The 16985-nt window shown below is 37.0% G+C and overlaps 1 protein-coding gene across 12 annotated transcripts in view; it reads right to left on the bottom strand.

Annotated features, from left to right (window-relative positions):
- LOC125238646 (talin-1) overlaps positions 1-16985 on the bottom strand; it is a 158267-nt gene that overhangs the window by 86598 nt on the left and 54684 nt on the right. For all 12 annotated transcript variants that reach the window (XM_048146022.1, XM_048146021.1, XM_048146013.1 and 9 more), the window contains 7 exons: positions 15010-15129; positions 13979-14117; positions 13466-13546; positions 12973-13097; positions 11479-11574; positions 4118-4288; positions 3376-3577 (listed from right to left, as the gene is read on the bottom strand). In XM_048146022.1, coding sequence (XP_048001979.1) covers positions 3376-3577; positions 4118-4288; positions 11479-11574; positions 12973-13097; positions 13466-13546; positions 13979-14117; positions 15010-15129 — 934 coding nt within the window. The remainder of the gene's footprint in view (positions 1-3375; positions 3578-4117; positions 4289-11478; positions 11575-12972; positions 13098-13465; positions 13547-13978; positions 14118-15009; positions 15130-16985) is intronic.

Below are 16985 nucleotides of genomic sequence, written 5' to 3'. Positions count from 1 at the left end.
ATGGTACTGAGGTACGTTTTTTTCTTAGACTTTATCTGTCTATACGGAGTTATATATGTCTTTGGTTATAATAAAAACTATTATGTAACATCTATGATATTTGTACGGAGTCATCAATTTCTATATACAGAGTGGGGCCTGTAACAAAGGCGAAGAATTGAACTCTAGGCTATTCTCCTTATACTGATCAACATTTGTTCGGCGACTTTTAAAAATAACTTGTATTTTGATTTTTATCACCCTTGAAAGTTTTTTCTAAGAGGTAATGTATTGCGAATTCTGTTAAGGGGGCGTCCATTAATCGCGTCATACTGCATAGGGGGGGGAGGGGGTCATGAAAAAATCACCAAATATCACCATGGGGGGTGGGGGGGTTAGGAACATATCACGTGTATTTTTTTTGTTACACTGACGTAAAGAAAAAACATATTTCTGAGCTATTTTTATATCAACTTTTACAGTCAGAAAATGCGTTCTGCAGTGCAAAGAGAACAGAATATAATTTATTCGTGAACACAGTCAAGATTCATTACACATTACTGACATTACAACACAAACAGAAAAGAATGAAGTGCCACGAAATGGCCTCATCAGCGTGTTGCTGGTGACTTCCAGCGCTGATCTTCCGATGAGACCATCAAGTGAGAAAAAAAGAGCTGTGTGCAGTCGGTTATTTTTAATTCTCAAAGATTATTTAGTTTGACCTCATCACGTGTACACGGACAGTCGGTTATAGACGGTCAACCTAATCATGGCACTGAAAAAAGGCGGCAAATTTGACAAATGTAGAGCTCACCGGCCAACTGTCTTCAAAAAACGCGTGCCTTCCTAACCTAAACCTTGACGTTGGCGGAATCATAGATGAGCCATAATACTTAAAAACCGGCCAAGTGTGAGTTGGACTCGTGTTGCAAGGGTTCCTTACATCACAAGAAGCTCAAGCGCCTTCTGGAGGCGCTAAGTAATTTTTGAAAATAAAATAATCGATTATTTGAACAATTTATAAAAAACCGGCCAATAGCGTGTCGAGCCACGCTCAGTGTAGGGTTCCGTAGTTTTCCGTATTTTTATCAAAAACCACTTAACCTATCAAGTTCAAAACAATTTTCTTAGTAAGTCTTTATAAAGTTCTACTTTACGCTTACTTTTTTTTTAAAACGGTTAGAGGGGGGGATGCTTTTTTTTTCCTTTAGGAGCGATTATTTCCGAAAATATTATTATCAAACTGAAAATATTATTATCAAAAAACGATTTTAATAAACCCTTATTCATTTTTAAATACCTATCCAACAATATATCACACATTGGGGTCGGAAAAAAAACAGTCCCCACTTTACATGTAGGGGGGGTTTTTATTTTACCACTTAGTTGGCGTGATTGATATACATATTGGTACCAAATTTCAGCTTTCTAGTGCTAACGGTCACTGAAATTATCCGCGGACGGACGGACGGACGGACGGATAGACAGACATGGCGAAACTATAATTGACTACGGAACCCTAAAAAGACGAAACAAAAATGAATGTACATGTAATATTCAAACGCACTCAACACTTTCAAAAGATTTGGTAACTCCTTGCAGCCCCAGTGAGTGAAATTCGTAATTTGAGTTTTTTCTTTTAAGTCCAATTTAGGCTTGACTATATATTTCTAATAGGTTTTCTTGTAATCTATACATTAAAGGCTACCTCAAGTATTTTTTGAAAATTTTATGCTAATTAGTTTCGGAGATAAGGGAATGGTCATTTTTGCCTGTTTTCTTAAATTACTTGAAAATTACTTGACTGAAAATTATTAAAAACATATTTCTGAAATACGTATAAGGGCCATTTTTTGTCTAAGTTGTCCACCCCACTTTTTTGTAACATGGGTATTTTTTACGCGATTCATATTCAGAATCGCGAGGTCTTTTGATCGTGATAGGAGAAAAAAATGTCCCAAGATTTCCATATTTTTTTAGACCTTCCATTCCGTTACCGCCATACAAAATGTATGAAAAAATAGTAACGGAATAGGGAAAAACCTTGGGACACTTTTTTACTCCTATTAGGATTGAAAGAGCTCGCGATTCTGAGTGGAAAGCACATAAAAAATTCCAAATAAAAAAAAAGTGGGGTGGACAACTTTGAAAAAAAAAATGGCCCAATTAACGCTCTTTCATTTGATATGTAACACGCTAAAAAACTATTTCAAAAAACTTTGATTTCTTTTTCACTTTTACCCCCCAAAAGTGGCCCCTATAGTTGTTTTTTTTTATTTTATTTAAATTACATGGCCGTCTTTGGGTCATAAGTTTACATATGTGTGCCAAACAAGTTAATCGGTTCAGTAGTTTCGGTTCAGTGGTTTCCTTTTTGAGGTAGGGAACCTTAACAATGAGGGCATAGAAAATTTGAATTTCGCGCCAAAATTTGGTTGATTCGTGGGTTGGAAAAAAGTCTACTTAAGTTGCCAAAAAATTACACGTCATATTGGCCAGGGGGGGGGGGGTCCTGAAAATATCACCAAAGATCACCATGGGGGAGGGGGGGGTCTAAAATAAGCCAAAAACGTATGACGCGATTAATGGACGCCCCCTAAGTCTAAAGTGTGACAGACAACGTCAATGACAACAATAATGGCGTACATTGAAGCTAATATTTATTTTGTATGAAAAATTAAAAATTTAAAGACTTCATAATTTTTAAAAGGCACTGAACAAATGTTGATCAGTATAAGGAGAATAGCCTACAGTTCAATTCTTCGCCTTTGTTACAGGCCCCACTCTGTATAATGAGGAGAGGAGGCCCACTCAAAGGTTATGACAGATGGCGCCACCCTATTAGTCCATTACACAGATAAAGAATGTCATACATGAGAGCGAGAAGATGATATTTGTTTTCTCTTTCTCACATATGAATGATTGTGACATGCCTAGACACTTGCACAGGCCTCCTCATTATTGCGCATCTTATCTAGCAAATAATAGGACAAAAACAAACAAGTTCGTTAAAACGTACACAGTTTTCATTAGAACAACACTGTCGACCAGTTTATCTACATCTCCAGTTACCGAATCACGCACTAGATGTCGCTGTACCATGCGTGAGAAATTCTGCATTGCGCTGTTAAGATTGTTCCGCAGAACATGATGACCCTTTCTCTTATTACCTTAAGATGAAGTACCAATATGACATTGCTGTAGCAGAGCAGCCTCTCCAGCTCTTCAGAAACTCGTTTAGCAGCAGCAGTAAGTTGTTCTACACTCTGTGGAGCAACTCTAGTTACTGAATCACTCACTAGATGTCGCTGTACCGTGCGGGAGACATCCTACGTCGCGCTGTTAAGATTTTTCCGAGGAACATGACCTCTGGAGCTTTGATTGATGACTTACCAGTGTGACAATGCTGCAACAGCCTCTCCAGCTCTTCAGAAACTCGTTTAGCAGCAGCGGTGAGCTGCTCCACGTTCTGCGGAGCGACGCCCTCGGCGGCGCGGCAGCTGTCCACGAGCTTCTCGACGGCTCGAGCGACCAGGCGGGCGGCGGATGTGAGTTGCTCGCGGCATTGCGGGTTGTGGAGAGTTGGGGCTACCACCTGCAGACAAATGAAGGGTTAAGCATTTTGTTTCACAAGGGGACAAAGTATAACATCTTGTTTTACTAATAATTTTAGTTTTAGAATAATATTCAGAACCTTTAGCTTGTTCAGGGCAAGCGAATACTTGATTAGTAACCGTCGCATTGAAATGAAATAAAATTTATTCGAAACAACACGTTACATCTTTGCAGTTGCATAAGTGGTAAATGTACAGATTGTTGTTCCAAAAAGGATGCCACTCAGTATGTGTCGGAGCACATAGTGCCACGACGCTGATTTTCAGTGGACCCTTAGACTACATTGCATTTAATCTCATGACTTGTTTCATGAACCCCTGGAATTTGCTATTGAATTAACCTCTGATTTTTAATTAAAGTCCAATATGTATGTGACGGATACGGGACCAGGCATTCGAGGGGTTAATAACTGATCTCGGTTTTGCTCCACCAAATTTGGCAATCAAACAGTTCTTTATTTTGACAATTTTTAGCTAAAATTATTTCGCTACGAAATGCAATTTTTAGTCTTTTAAATTACCTTAGCACAGGCGACTAGTTGGCTGGTGGCGAGCGCGCAGTGCGTGGCGGCGGCGATGATGGAGTTCTGCAGCGGCTGCTCGTCGCGGCACTGCGCGGCCACGTTCTTCGCCTTCAGCACCAGCGCCGCCGTCGTGTTGGCCACGGCCTTAGCCAGCGACAGGAGGATGTCCTAAGGGAGAAATGATGGGGTGAATAATTTGATTTTTATTTGTAAAACTGAATTATATTTTAAATAAACTTGGCAGGCAAGTATGGTCGCGCGATAAATGATAAAACATCTGGCCGTCTCTATCGCACTTACAAATAGTGCGATAGTGAAATAGTGCGATAGAGACGGCATAACATTTATCGCGCGACCATACTTGCCTGCCTGCTGTAGTTAAATGTTAAGTTAGAAAATAGATCATTGGACTGCTAAAAAAACTTACCATAGGCTTATTTTATAAACTAGCTTTTACCCGCGGCTTCGCCCGCGTAATAAAAGTATTCATTAAAATTTTCATTTGGATCCGTAGGTTTCTCTGTAGGTATATTTATCTGCGATTATTTCGATTGCACAAAATACTTTTGCTTGCAATGATTGTAGAAATATTACACATCGACCACAGCGTAGGTAATTCTATATACGCTGGGGAAACCTTTATAAACATCCCACATAGCCCGTATTTCGACACTATGATCGGTGGGTAAAAAGTACTTTTTTCTATTATCCCTTACAATTTTTTACATTTTGCTTATACTTATCGCAAACGTAATCTTCAAGCAAGCAAACAACGATCGTCTTAGAGCACATTGATTGTAAGTGACCGCCGACCGATTATCCGTATCCCTCTAACGATACCCATATTATCCGTATCCCTATCCCTATCGCTATCGCTATCCCTATCGCTATCCCTATCCCTTATCAAGATAACACTAAGTTCTCGCGCTTTGTACAGATATTTCAAGTCACATACAGGTCGAACGCGATTAATTAACATTATTTTTACCTTTTTTCCCAACGTTTCGGCCAGGTTGCACTGGCCGTGCTCGCGGAAGACTGACGTCCCAGCAAAATGTCACCGGAGATGTAAACAACACAAAACTACCCGATATTAATTTATATAAATGTTCGGGGTAGACAAATAAATATAATCTACCCGCTTTTAGTTAATGTTTATTTCCCACCGCACGACACACAAAAAAAAGAAAAAAGGTAAAAATAATGTTAATTAATCGCGTTCGACCTTATCAAGATGTTTAATGATTTCTTATCAAGTGCTAAAATATAAAGTTTCATGGTTTTATCTTTTAAAATTAAGAAATCCCATACAAACTTTCAACCTCTTTTTCAACCCCTTCATCCCTTTTTTTCGAAACAAAAAGTAGCCTATGTTCTGTCTCAGGGTCTAAAGATTGTCTGTTCCAAATTTCATCAAAATCGGTTGCGTGGTTTAAGCGGGAAAGCGTAACAGACAGACAGACAGACAGATAGACAGACAGAGTTACTTTCGCATTTATAATATTAGTATGGATTATTGTATCATATCATTATATCATATTAATTATATCATTTTAAATTTATTTGTAATTGTACCTATATTTGGATTTTATTTTGAAATACATTTTGATTTCATTTCGTATATAAGAGATTCTCAAAAACCCAATTAAGGTCAGTGTGGAGAAGACCGTCTACCCGGAAAGACCGTCTATTGACTATAACTTTTGTGTTTATATATCTACGCCTCTCACACCTCTGGAGGTAAAGCAGTTTTTCATCCTTAATCCATTGGTCTTCAATACCTATCTCTAGGACAAACACTAGTTAACAATAAACTTGATTCGTGTTTCGAACTCGAACATCGAGTTCAACATGGTTCCGCAAAAAATTAAAATAAAATAGAAGCAGTCGGAATATTCGTATGTTGTGTATGTAACGTAGTCATTTAACCGTTCTTTCTGACTAGTAGTATTAATCTACTCAAAACGCGCTCAATTTCTAGTTTTATGTTCTGAAATATGTAACTTAGAAATTGTGCCTACTCAGAAAGTCCGGCATAAAAGAGAAAGGCAAGACCGGCATATGATAAACAAGGAGTTGCCAACCTTTTTTAGGCTTTATTGATTTAGGCTTTATTGAGACAAAAAGTATTCTACGTCACTCTCCATCCCTTCAACTATTTCCGCTTAAAAAATCACGTCAATACGTCGCTCCGTTTTGCCGTGAAAGACGGACAAACAAACAGACACACACTTTCTCATTTATATTAGTATGGATTGTCAAGCTGTTATTCTGATGTATGCGGTGACAGTTCAGTATAGTATGAAGAAAATAGTTGTAATGAAATTCCGCAACATGGCGCGTAGTTATATATTTCTGGTTAGGCTTTAGTATACCCACGTCACAGTATAATAAAGGGTACTATCGTACAGTATGGCCACTCCCGCTCCCCTGAAAGTGCCGCCCACCCCCTCTCGGTTACCTCACAGTTACCGCCCGTCAAAAACACGAACAGTCGACCTGTCATATCTCACTCATACAAGCATAGTACGCGTTCACCTACACGAGCTTAGGCTGTGCTAGGAACGCGCCTCTTTCAATATATTTGATCGCCAGTCCGAGGTGTGCCCACGTTGTAGAGGTATATTTATACAATTTCCTTTTACTTTAGGGATAGTTAGTATTTCTTATTGACTCTCTATTTATACTTGATTACATTTCTACCCCCATTTTGCATACAACGGAATTATTTTTTTGTTTCTCTCTGTAGATATAAAATTACCTTTTATGGAAAAACAATCATTAGGTAATAAACTTTCATAGTTCTGTACAAAAATCATTTTTGAATGAATGAACGATTGCACACATTCATTCAAATCTTACTAAGACAATATCAGGGGCGGCTCACTCCGCGAATCTATCGCCGCGCTACAAGTACATGCCGGGGCCGCGAGTTCGCGGCCTATTCAGTGGTGACGCTGACGACCTTCGCGCGTCGCAATAGAATTCAATATCGGCTGCTCACGTGGAGTCCGTTTGTTAATAAAATTGTAGGTAAGAATTTAGAATGGCGTCATTTTGTGAATATCAAAGGAGTGAGCCTTCTGTTCTCATACTATTATATATTCTGTGACCATATTAAACAGCAATTTTCTACTTAAAAAAGGGACCAATGAATGTATTTTATACATATCGTTAGATACTTCAATAAGTCTGTTACAAATGATCGTTTTTCCTACAACGTCATGAATTATTCTTGCCACTACATTTACTTGTGCTTTGGACAGTTAGTGTAAATAAAACCAAGGTTCCCGGTCAAGCAAATGTATTAACAAAAATAATCCATGGCGCATGCTAAAAATAAAATAACCATCACCAATATGACTGCTTTACAATGGGTAACAATTAAAAATACTGAAGAGACATAAGAACAAAACCGTGAGACATATTAAAACATGTAAAATCGGTATACTCTTGGGTCAACAAGTTAGTTTTTCGTCACGTTCCGAATTTCACCACCCCTTTTCTTCCCGTCAGTGTCGTAGAAGTCGACTGTGGGATATGGGTTATATTGTGGCGTAGGCGAGAGGCTGGCAACCTGTCACTGCAATATCTTGATTTATTTCAACCCCTTAAGTGCCAAGAGTGGCACTGAAACTGAGTAGTTTAATGTGCTCTGCCTACCCCTTTATGGGATACAGGCGTGATTGTATGTATATATGATTTTAACAATTATTTTGTTTATGTTCGTCCCAATCCTGGGAGGTCTGCATTATCAAAAGTTCTTGAACTGTAATGTCTGTAATCACCGCGGTGCTGTAACGCGGGTTGGGGATTTTATTTATTTCGATTTGTTCAAAAATTATTATTAGCGCCATCTAGCCGAGCGTTCCCCAAAGGTGTAATGCCATCTAGGCCACCGTGCTTCTTTCTCTAGGGCTTTGAGGTACGTTTTTTTCTTAGACTTTATCCGTCTATACGGAGTTACATATGTCTCTGCTAGTGTTGGAATTCAATTTAAATAATAACAAAAAAATTACACCGAATATTGCGAAAATATTAGAAAAACTTACCCATTATAAAGCAGTCAAGATAGTAATAAAATCGTGAGTATAAAAAAATAAGTACAATATGAAAATAGCTGTTAAAACCAGTATACAGGGTGAAAACTTAATGAGTAACAAAAATAAATAATAACAATGTAAAAACTGTTACAAAATAAACATGTGTAAAAACCGAACAAAAAATAAATTAACTTGTAAAAAAATTGGGTCACTGTACAATTTTTAATAAATAAAAAACCAAAACAAAGCCATATTAAATTGCCTCACAAAAGTTTTTTTATGTATTTAAAACATAAACCAAGTTAATTTCGTATTTGGCCAAATATAAGAAAATAGCCGCATAAGTTAAAGACCCGGGTTCGATTTCCGGCTCGGCCACCAGTGGGCCTTGTCGGTTTTTCTTTCGTGTATGATATCTATTTCAGTTTATAATTATAATAAGAAAATAAAGTTATCAGTAAGGCAATTTCTATATTGATTTTGACTTAAATTACATGAATGAGTTACTTCACCAATACCAACCAATAAATGCTTCATTTAAGTAATTAGTTCACATATGACTAGTTTTTAGTATCTTTTAAACTTAATATTAAAATTTAGAATTTTAGTAACTCATAGATGTATTTCACTAATCCCAAAAATACTGGTAATTTTGTTAAATAATACTTTTAAATGCCAATAACCATCTTATTAAATTAATATAATTTATAACAAAATCCAAAAATAGTAACGTAAGACTAGATTAGTTAAGCACTGTATAATGTTAACAAAACTATAAAATAACAATGAAAAATCAGGTAAAATATGGCTCGTGTATGGCAAGACGTAAGTCTTTCAAATGAACATAAATATACATGGTTTATGATAATACTATGTACCGTCACATAACCATTAAGACAATACAATTATTTAGTCATCAGTTTCAGTATAAATAAATAAATATTTACAGGACATTCTTACACAGATTGACTGAGGCCCACGGTAAGGTCAAGAAGGCTTGTGTTGTGGGTACTCAGACAACGATATAATTAATAATATATAGATTCTTATGCTCGTCAAAAATAATGTCAAATTATACATTATTACTCTTTTTCGTGGGTCAAAATAAGATCTGAGGTTCCAGGTAGTCAAATGCCATGTGACGGTTTTGTATACACAGCAGTCTATACTACTTTGTCATGCTAAAAATAAAACCTAACAACTAAGTCATTATAGCAGTCTTTTTCCTTAAACTTTGTCTTTTAAATAATTATTTCTTGATAGGATTGAAAGACGAAACTTGAAAGTAAAAGGAAAACGACAGCAAAGTTGAATCAGGCAAAGTAAAACCCCGAATCAGTAAATTAAAATCAAATATGACAATTATAATGTTTCGAGAAAAATCTCAAATCTAATATCACAATAGATATTGTTATAATTTTTTTTCAGTCACATATTTTTTAATTGATTTCTGCCATCATCTTTGAATATTGCTAAAACACATTTATATTCAGGGGTTTCGATTTGCTGATCGAAAAATAATATGGAATAAAAGCATAAATACAGCTAAAAACAGTGATTCAAAATTGTCATGTCATCACATGAGATTCGGCGACTAAGATTATTTCCTACTGTGAAATAACGACGTCATTATTTTAAGTACTATGATATAAGATCAAATAGTTAAGTACTTTTGTTAGATTTAGCGGTGGGCCCACTTGCTCCAACCACTTAACTCAGGGTTAGTGGGCTGTCAACTGTCAAATTCCATATAAAACGGTGGGTTAACCCTCCATTTTCGTTGGTGCAAGCGGCCCTTATGCAAATATTGTCCACAAATGCTCACAATTACAGTGGTATGTAGTTGTGGCATGTATTGGATACTTATGATAGGTATATTTCTTATTTGTCAGAAAATTAACAATTGCAACCTCCTGTACAACCTCCTCCTCCTCCTCCTTAACCTTTGTAAATTTAACGTTTTGGAAATAACACACCCAAATGAAAATGCGTCAAATTTTTTGGATAAATCATCTTTTAAAAATCAATAGGTTACTCTTTTTCAATAAACCAATTCCAAGCAACATGCACCTCAAACATCAGAACATCACTCAGATCTTCCCTCTTTCTCTTTTCATACTTTTCTCACTCCATCTGTCTTTACTTGCTCGTCATCTCAAAACACTTATCTTCCTTCTCACAAACATCTTTAGACACAAAGCACTGGACCAACAACGCTAAAAACGCGACAACCAACGCCAAAAACAACAATATATTCAACCAATTCTCCTTCCAAATAGCTTTTAACTCAATCTCAAGACAAACACATTTTGGACAACATTTCTGCTGAGTTCTTGGACATTTTCTTTTGCAATACTGACAGAATCCTTTTAAGAAATTTGTAGTTGTGTTCCTAAATGTAGGATTATAGAAAATACGTATTTCAGTTTTCCCTTTATTATCACTGTCTAATTCTACTGTAGTTTTTCTATCACGCATTTCCGTTGTGTAATATTTTTCGCTTTTCTTAACGAACGTTTCGAAATCGTCTCTTTTGAGATTGATTTCGTTTTTAGTGAAGCTAGCTTCTGCTTTTTCCATAAACGTTTCTGTTGTAGTTAATACTCTATTATATTTATCCAAGTTGTTTAATAATTTCATATTTAAAGCCCCTGATACTTTAACATCAGGACCAGCTTTAGTAACATCATTACGGATACTATGACATTCAATTTTACCACCATTCTGCTTATTGATTTGCTCATTAATCTTATTCTTCTCAACATTATCTGCCATAAAGAACCTTTCACGTAAAACATCATTTTTAGATCGCGGTTTCTCAAAATTGATATTAACATAGTCGTGATTAGAGAAATCTCTTTTGAAATTGTATATTTTATCAGAAACAGTTTTAGGATATAGCTTCGGACTATCATTATTTAGATTAGTATCTTTAGCGTCTTTATCAACATCATTCAAAACTTTTTCATCTTTATTTACATTTAGATTAGTATTTTCAGCATCAACTTTATTACCTTCTAAATAACCTTCACAATCATTCAAAATATCCTCAATGTTAACTGTATTCTCTTCAACAATAGCTTTATCCCCAGGTTTAAAAACAGCATTACAATAATCGAGACTCCTATAATAATCAGAATCACTCTCCTCCTGTATAACATCGAGTTTCCAATGGCCAGTATCTATATCTTCATAGATGCCATCATCGTTGTACTTGTCGAAGTCGGTGTCGTAGTCCTTGTTGTCTCTGAAGAAGGCCTTGTAGAAGTTCTCGTAGCAGTAGTGGAGCTTGCGGTAGAGAGTAGAGGGCTTTACCTGTGTCTCCTTGTCTTCCTCGTCCCCGATGGTGTGGAGGACCGAGGTGGACGCCTCGCCGACGCGGGACGCGGCGTTCAGGAGGCTCTGGCGAGGCTGGAATTTGGAAGTGTGCATTGAATATGACAAAAAATATACGAGAATTATTATGGAATTAAGGGAAAATTTATTATCACCATTATGGGCATTTTCAGAATTTGGGACCCCCCAATTAGCGAAAGTTGTTAACAAAAATTAACTCACTGTCAGTTTTGTAACGATAATTAAGCATGAAATTTCAATAAAAATACTGTTTTTCTGTTAATGACATAAACTTTAAGCGATAATCTACATTCAGAATGTAGAAAAGTAAATTTTTAGACAGATTTTATGCTTAATTGCCGTCACAAAACTGACAGTGACTTAATTTTTGTTCAAAATCAAAATAATTTATTCATCAAATAGGCCACAGGGGCACTTTTACACGCCACATGGACATATTTAGAAAATATTTAAAATTGAATTGAAATTACAATTGATACTATTATATACTGATTCTAAGTTCTAACTAAAGTTAAAGTTCAACAACTCTTGCTAATTGGGGGACCCAAATTAAAATGCCCTCATATGTCTTAGTTGTAGGTAGACTAACGGAAAAGTGCCAAGTAAGGTAACGTTTTTCGTAGCTACATAAGCCAATATGACAGCATTTTACATAGGTATACTTAATGAATCTTTGCAACCTCAAGTTCATCGTGAAATCTTAGTAACCTTCCTTCAAAAAAATGGCATTTACTACTCGTACTTTGTGTAAACAAACTGATCATATATTTTTTGATGTTATGAAATCATTATAAAATCCTTTTTAAAAATCCCCAATACTGAAATTATAAACATATCGCGGGTCGCGGGTTCGAACCCCGGCTCGTACCAATGAGTTTTTCGGAACTTATGTGTGAAATGTCATTTGATATTTACCAGTCGCTTTTCGGTGAAGGAAAACATCGTGAGGAAACCGGACTAATTCCAATAAAGTCTAGCTACCCTTCGAGTTGGAAGGTCAGATGGTAGTCGTTTCGTAAAACTAGTGTCTACGCCAAATCTTGGAATTAGTTGTCAGAACGGACCCCAGGCTCCCATGAGCCGTGGCAAATGCCGGGATAACGCAAGGAGGATGAGTGAAATTATAACATACATACATACATACAATCACGCCTGTACCCCATGAAGGGGTAGGCAGAGCACAGGAAACTACTCAAGTTTCAGTGTCACTCTTGGCAAATAAGGGGCGATAGAAAACGAAACTGTGACATTGCAGTGACAGGTTGCCAGCCGCTCGCCTACGCCACAATTTAACCCATATCCCACAGTCGCCTTCTACGACACCCACGGGAAGAAAGGGGGTGGTGAAATTCTTAACCCGTCACCACACGGGTGAAATTATAAACAATAGAAAATCCTTATCTTTCTTAAGTCAAGCTCTCTAAAATATAGGTAAGTGTAGCGATAGATTACCTCCTTGGTCTCAGGCTCAGCAGCCTTCAGCAGGTCACTGAAAGCGGAGCACAGCTTCCTGGTGGCATCTAGTAAACGATCCCCGTTGTCGTCATCCTCCATAAGAGCAGCGATCATTTGGACACCTGTGGGAAAGAACAAATTAGACTCATGTGCCTTCTAATCAAATATGTAACTCCGTATGGACAGATAAAGTCTAAGAAGAAAACGTACCTCAAAACCATACAGAAAAAGGTACGGTGACCTAGATGGCGATATACCTTTGGGGGACGCTCGGCTAGATGGCGCTAATATTAATATTTGACATTTTAAAACATATCAAGCTAAGAATATGGGTCAAATTGTCAAAACTGAGATTCAAAAGTTTTAAGGCTGTGTCGAGAGATGGTAGTCTATGCACTGTGATTACACATTTTACTTCGACAGTAACTCTCTATAATACTCGATCCTCTTTGGTGTCAACCAAAGAATCGAATTAGAACGTTATGCTTACCTTTGGTCATCTCGGGCAGGTTGCTGGTGATGGTGGTTATAGCTGCACCAACCGCCGTATGGTCAACTTCTTCTGTAGAACCTGAAATAAGAACACATTATAATCTTACATACATACTAATATTATAAATTACTTTTTTTTTACTTTAGGAGCGATTACTTCCGAAAATATGAGCCATTATCAAAAAGATATTTTGAGTAAACCCCTATTCATTTTTAAATACCTATCCAACAATATATCACACGTTAGGGTTGAAATGAAAAAAAAAAAACCACGCCACTTTAAGTGTACTGGGGGGCTAATAAAACATTTTTTTCACTTTTTATATTTGCACCTTGTCGGCGTGATTGATATACATGACATGGGGTTCTTCGAGAAGCAGGTATTTAGGGTTCTTAAGGCCGGCAACGCATAAGAGACTCCCCTGATGCTGCTTATGTCCATGGACGGCGATGATTGCTTCCCATCAGGCGGCTCGCCAGCTCGTTTGCTGCCTAGACTTATGTTGCAAACCTGAGGTGAGTGTGACGACTTGCGCAGTGGCAGCGTTCATAGCGGCGATCTGTGACGTCACAACTTGCTTGGAAGTATCCATGGTCACTTGCTTCCATTTGACAGAGGCTGCGTCTTGCCCGAGAGATGGCAGGGTCGCCTGGTGAATATAAAATATTTTGAGAATACATTTTATATTTGTCTAAAAATGCGAAAGGCTTGCAATTTAATGCCGTGACTCGACAACTAGAGTATATATCTATCAGGGGGCCGATTTTTGAGTCTCACTGTCACTAAAATACCGGTTGAAAACGGTGAATTGCCTATTATTTCCAGTGACAATTTTCTTAATTCGAACGCCGTGAGACTCAAAAATCGGCCCCCAGGTCTTCGTATTTGAAATACCATTGTAATTTTAAGCATAATGTGGACAATACATCTGACAAAACAAGGTACACTCTAAATTATAAGCCCTTTTGTAAGTTTGATGCCCTATCGGGCCTTCGTAGTTGAACTTAACCCTTAAATGCATGACCTTGACAAAGATTTAGTCAATAGAATCAAAAATACATGATGCATATAATATACATCACCATGCATTTAAGGGTCAATCCTCCACTGGCGGGACTGTCAAAATCTTTGTCAACTTAGATATTGGACTTTTGTAAATTTTAAGTAATTAGTTTACTTCAATAAAATTCTATGCAATTTTTTAGTTCTCCTACCACTTATTTACAGTAGAAAGAATATTTCGAAAACATGTTTGCATGCAAGCATGTTTATGTAAGTCTATTTATATTCTCTTATATGTGTATGTTTATTCAATTTGTGTGTTGGAAATTAGAATAATTATGTTTTTTTTTATTTCGAAGCACCCAAAGGTTGTCTGGTAGAGATTGCTCTTTAGCGATAAGACCGCCTGTTGTCTGCCTCTATTTATAATCATTTGCTTTGTCTCCACTGAATCTTTTGCTGAGGTGTGCCAATAAAGTGTATTCTATCTATCTATCTATGTTTAAATGTTGTTAAAAATCAAATGACGGCAAACGCACCCTGCTAAGGCTCTCCTCTGTATGCTTAATAAGTTCTCGTCCAGTAGTAATGGTGGACAGTAGCGCCCTCTGTGGTTCGCTCATGATCGAAGTAACCCGAGTTTGCTGGACTTGCGAAGCCTGTGGATAGGATAATAATAATTAGTAAACTACAAAACTAAAATATTCAATATCGTCACTACTTTAAAAAAAACTTGTATCTTCGTCTGTCAATGAAAAGAAAATTGTAGTAAGTATGTATGGAATGCATATAGACTTACTGCGTTTTAACTTTGAGGAGCAGCGTGAGATACGAGATTTTTTTTCAAAGTAGTGACGATATATGATATCTCAATATGTGACGTTCTCGAATAAAAGTTACCAAATTTTCGCTTATCACCAGGACGATTTTTGTTCGTGGCTTTATGAGAATTATCTGCGAGATCATCCTTATGTTTAAGCGAAAATGTGGGGCCTTTTGCTTGAAAACGGCACATATTATGAGATATTAAGGGATGAATGAGTTGAAATAATCTTCGAATGTCGTTTTAAGGAAATATAAGATATATTATATGAATTATATCTTTGTTTTATATAAGCTATTTTAAGACATTGCATGAGTAGTTTTAGCAATGACCTGTAATTGACTTGCTAGATGTAACGTGTTTTGTTACTTGGCCAAATAAAGAAACTTCAAACTTGAAACTAAGTTGTTAGTAAATAATTAATGTTAGTATGTACCTACACAGCCTATCTCGTAGACTATAACGTCCAATGATTAGCGTGGAACAAAGAAAGGGCCGAGTTAGTCAATGTTTATTGACATATAATTATAGGTAGGAATCGGTTATAGGAGGAAGGAGATTAAAATCATCCTCTTGCGTTATCCCGGCATTTGCCACGGCTCATGGGAGCCTGGGGTCCGCTCTGACAACTAATTCCAAGATTTGGCGTAGGCACTGCTTTTACGAAAGCGACTGCCATCTGACCTTCCAACCGAAGGGTAACTAGGCCTTAATGGAATTAGTCTGGTTTCCTCACGATGTTTTCCTTCACCCAAAAAGCGACTGGCAAATATCAAATGACATTTCGCACATAAGTTCCGAAAAACTCATTGGTACGAGCCGGGGTTCGAACCCGCGACCTCCGAATCGAAAGTCGCACGCTCTTACCACTAGGCCACCAGCGCTCAAAATATAAGGATATTAAAATATCAATAACAATTTTATTAGCAATTAGCATAAGCAAACAAATAATGCAAACAAGCAAAATTATCTGGAGCAAAATAAACAACTTTTGAAAGCATATCTGTTGGCATATATTGCAATATTGTAACACAAACAGTGTTTTAAATACGAGCTGCGAATTACTTAGTCGCACATATATCGTACAACGTTTTAGAGTACAGTCAAGTGCAAAAATATGGGTGTACACATCTTACTCAAAAATATGTCGAAAATAGAGCGTATATTTATGAGACGATTTTTGCGAAAAACATTTTTGCACTTGACTGTACATATGGCCTTTAATAGTTATTTGTTATACAAGGGGGCAAAGTTGTATTTTAACGCCGAGTGTGGAATTGAAAAACGAGCAAATGAAAGGAATCTATAGTTGAACCACGAGCGAAGCGAGTAACCACTCGCATGTTTCACATTTCACGAGAACAGAATCCTGAACTTGCGAGTTTTTTAACACACCAGAAGTAAAATACATTTGCACCCGAATGTAACACAACACTTTTCCCCTCACTATAGCGAGGAAACTACCTTACAACGCAAAAAATGCGTTTATCACTGCTTCCAGTAGTTCCACAGATGTTAAATCATCTTCATTACTAGATTCACTCACTTTTACCAATTTTAAAGCAGTTATTTTGACTATATTTAAGGTCAAATTATTTTACCCACTAGTGTATAAACTGCGTTTTTATCCGCTGGCATTAAAGGGTAAAACACGTGTTTCCGAGCTAGTGAGGGGATTTTTTTTGACATAGT

The sequence above is a fragment of the Leguminivora glycinivorella genome, chromosome 24, assembly GCF_023078275.1.
Source record: "Leguminivora glycinivorella isolate SPB_JAAS2020 chromosome 24, LegGlyc_1.1, whole genome shotgun sequence".
In the NCBI taxonomy this organism is placed as follows: Eukaryota; Metazoa; Arthropoda; class Insecta; order Lepidoptera; family Tortricidae; genus Leguminivora; species Leguminivora glycinivorella.
Note: the sequence above shows the minus strand (reverse complement) of the source record. Positions and strands in the feature narration are given on the sequence as shown.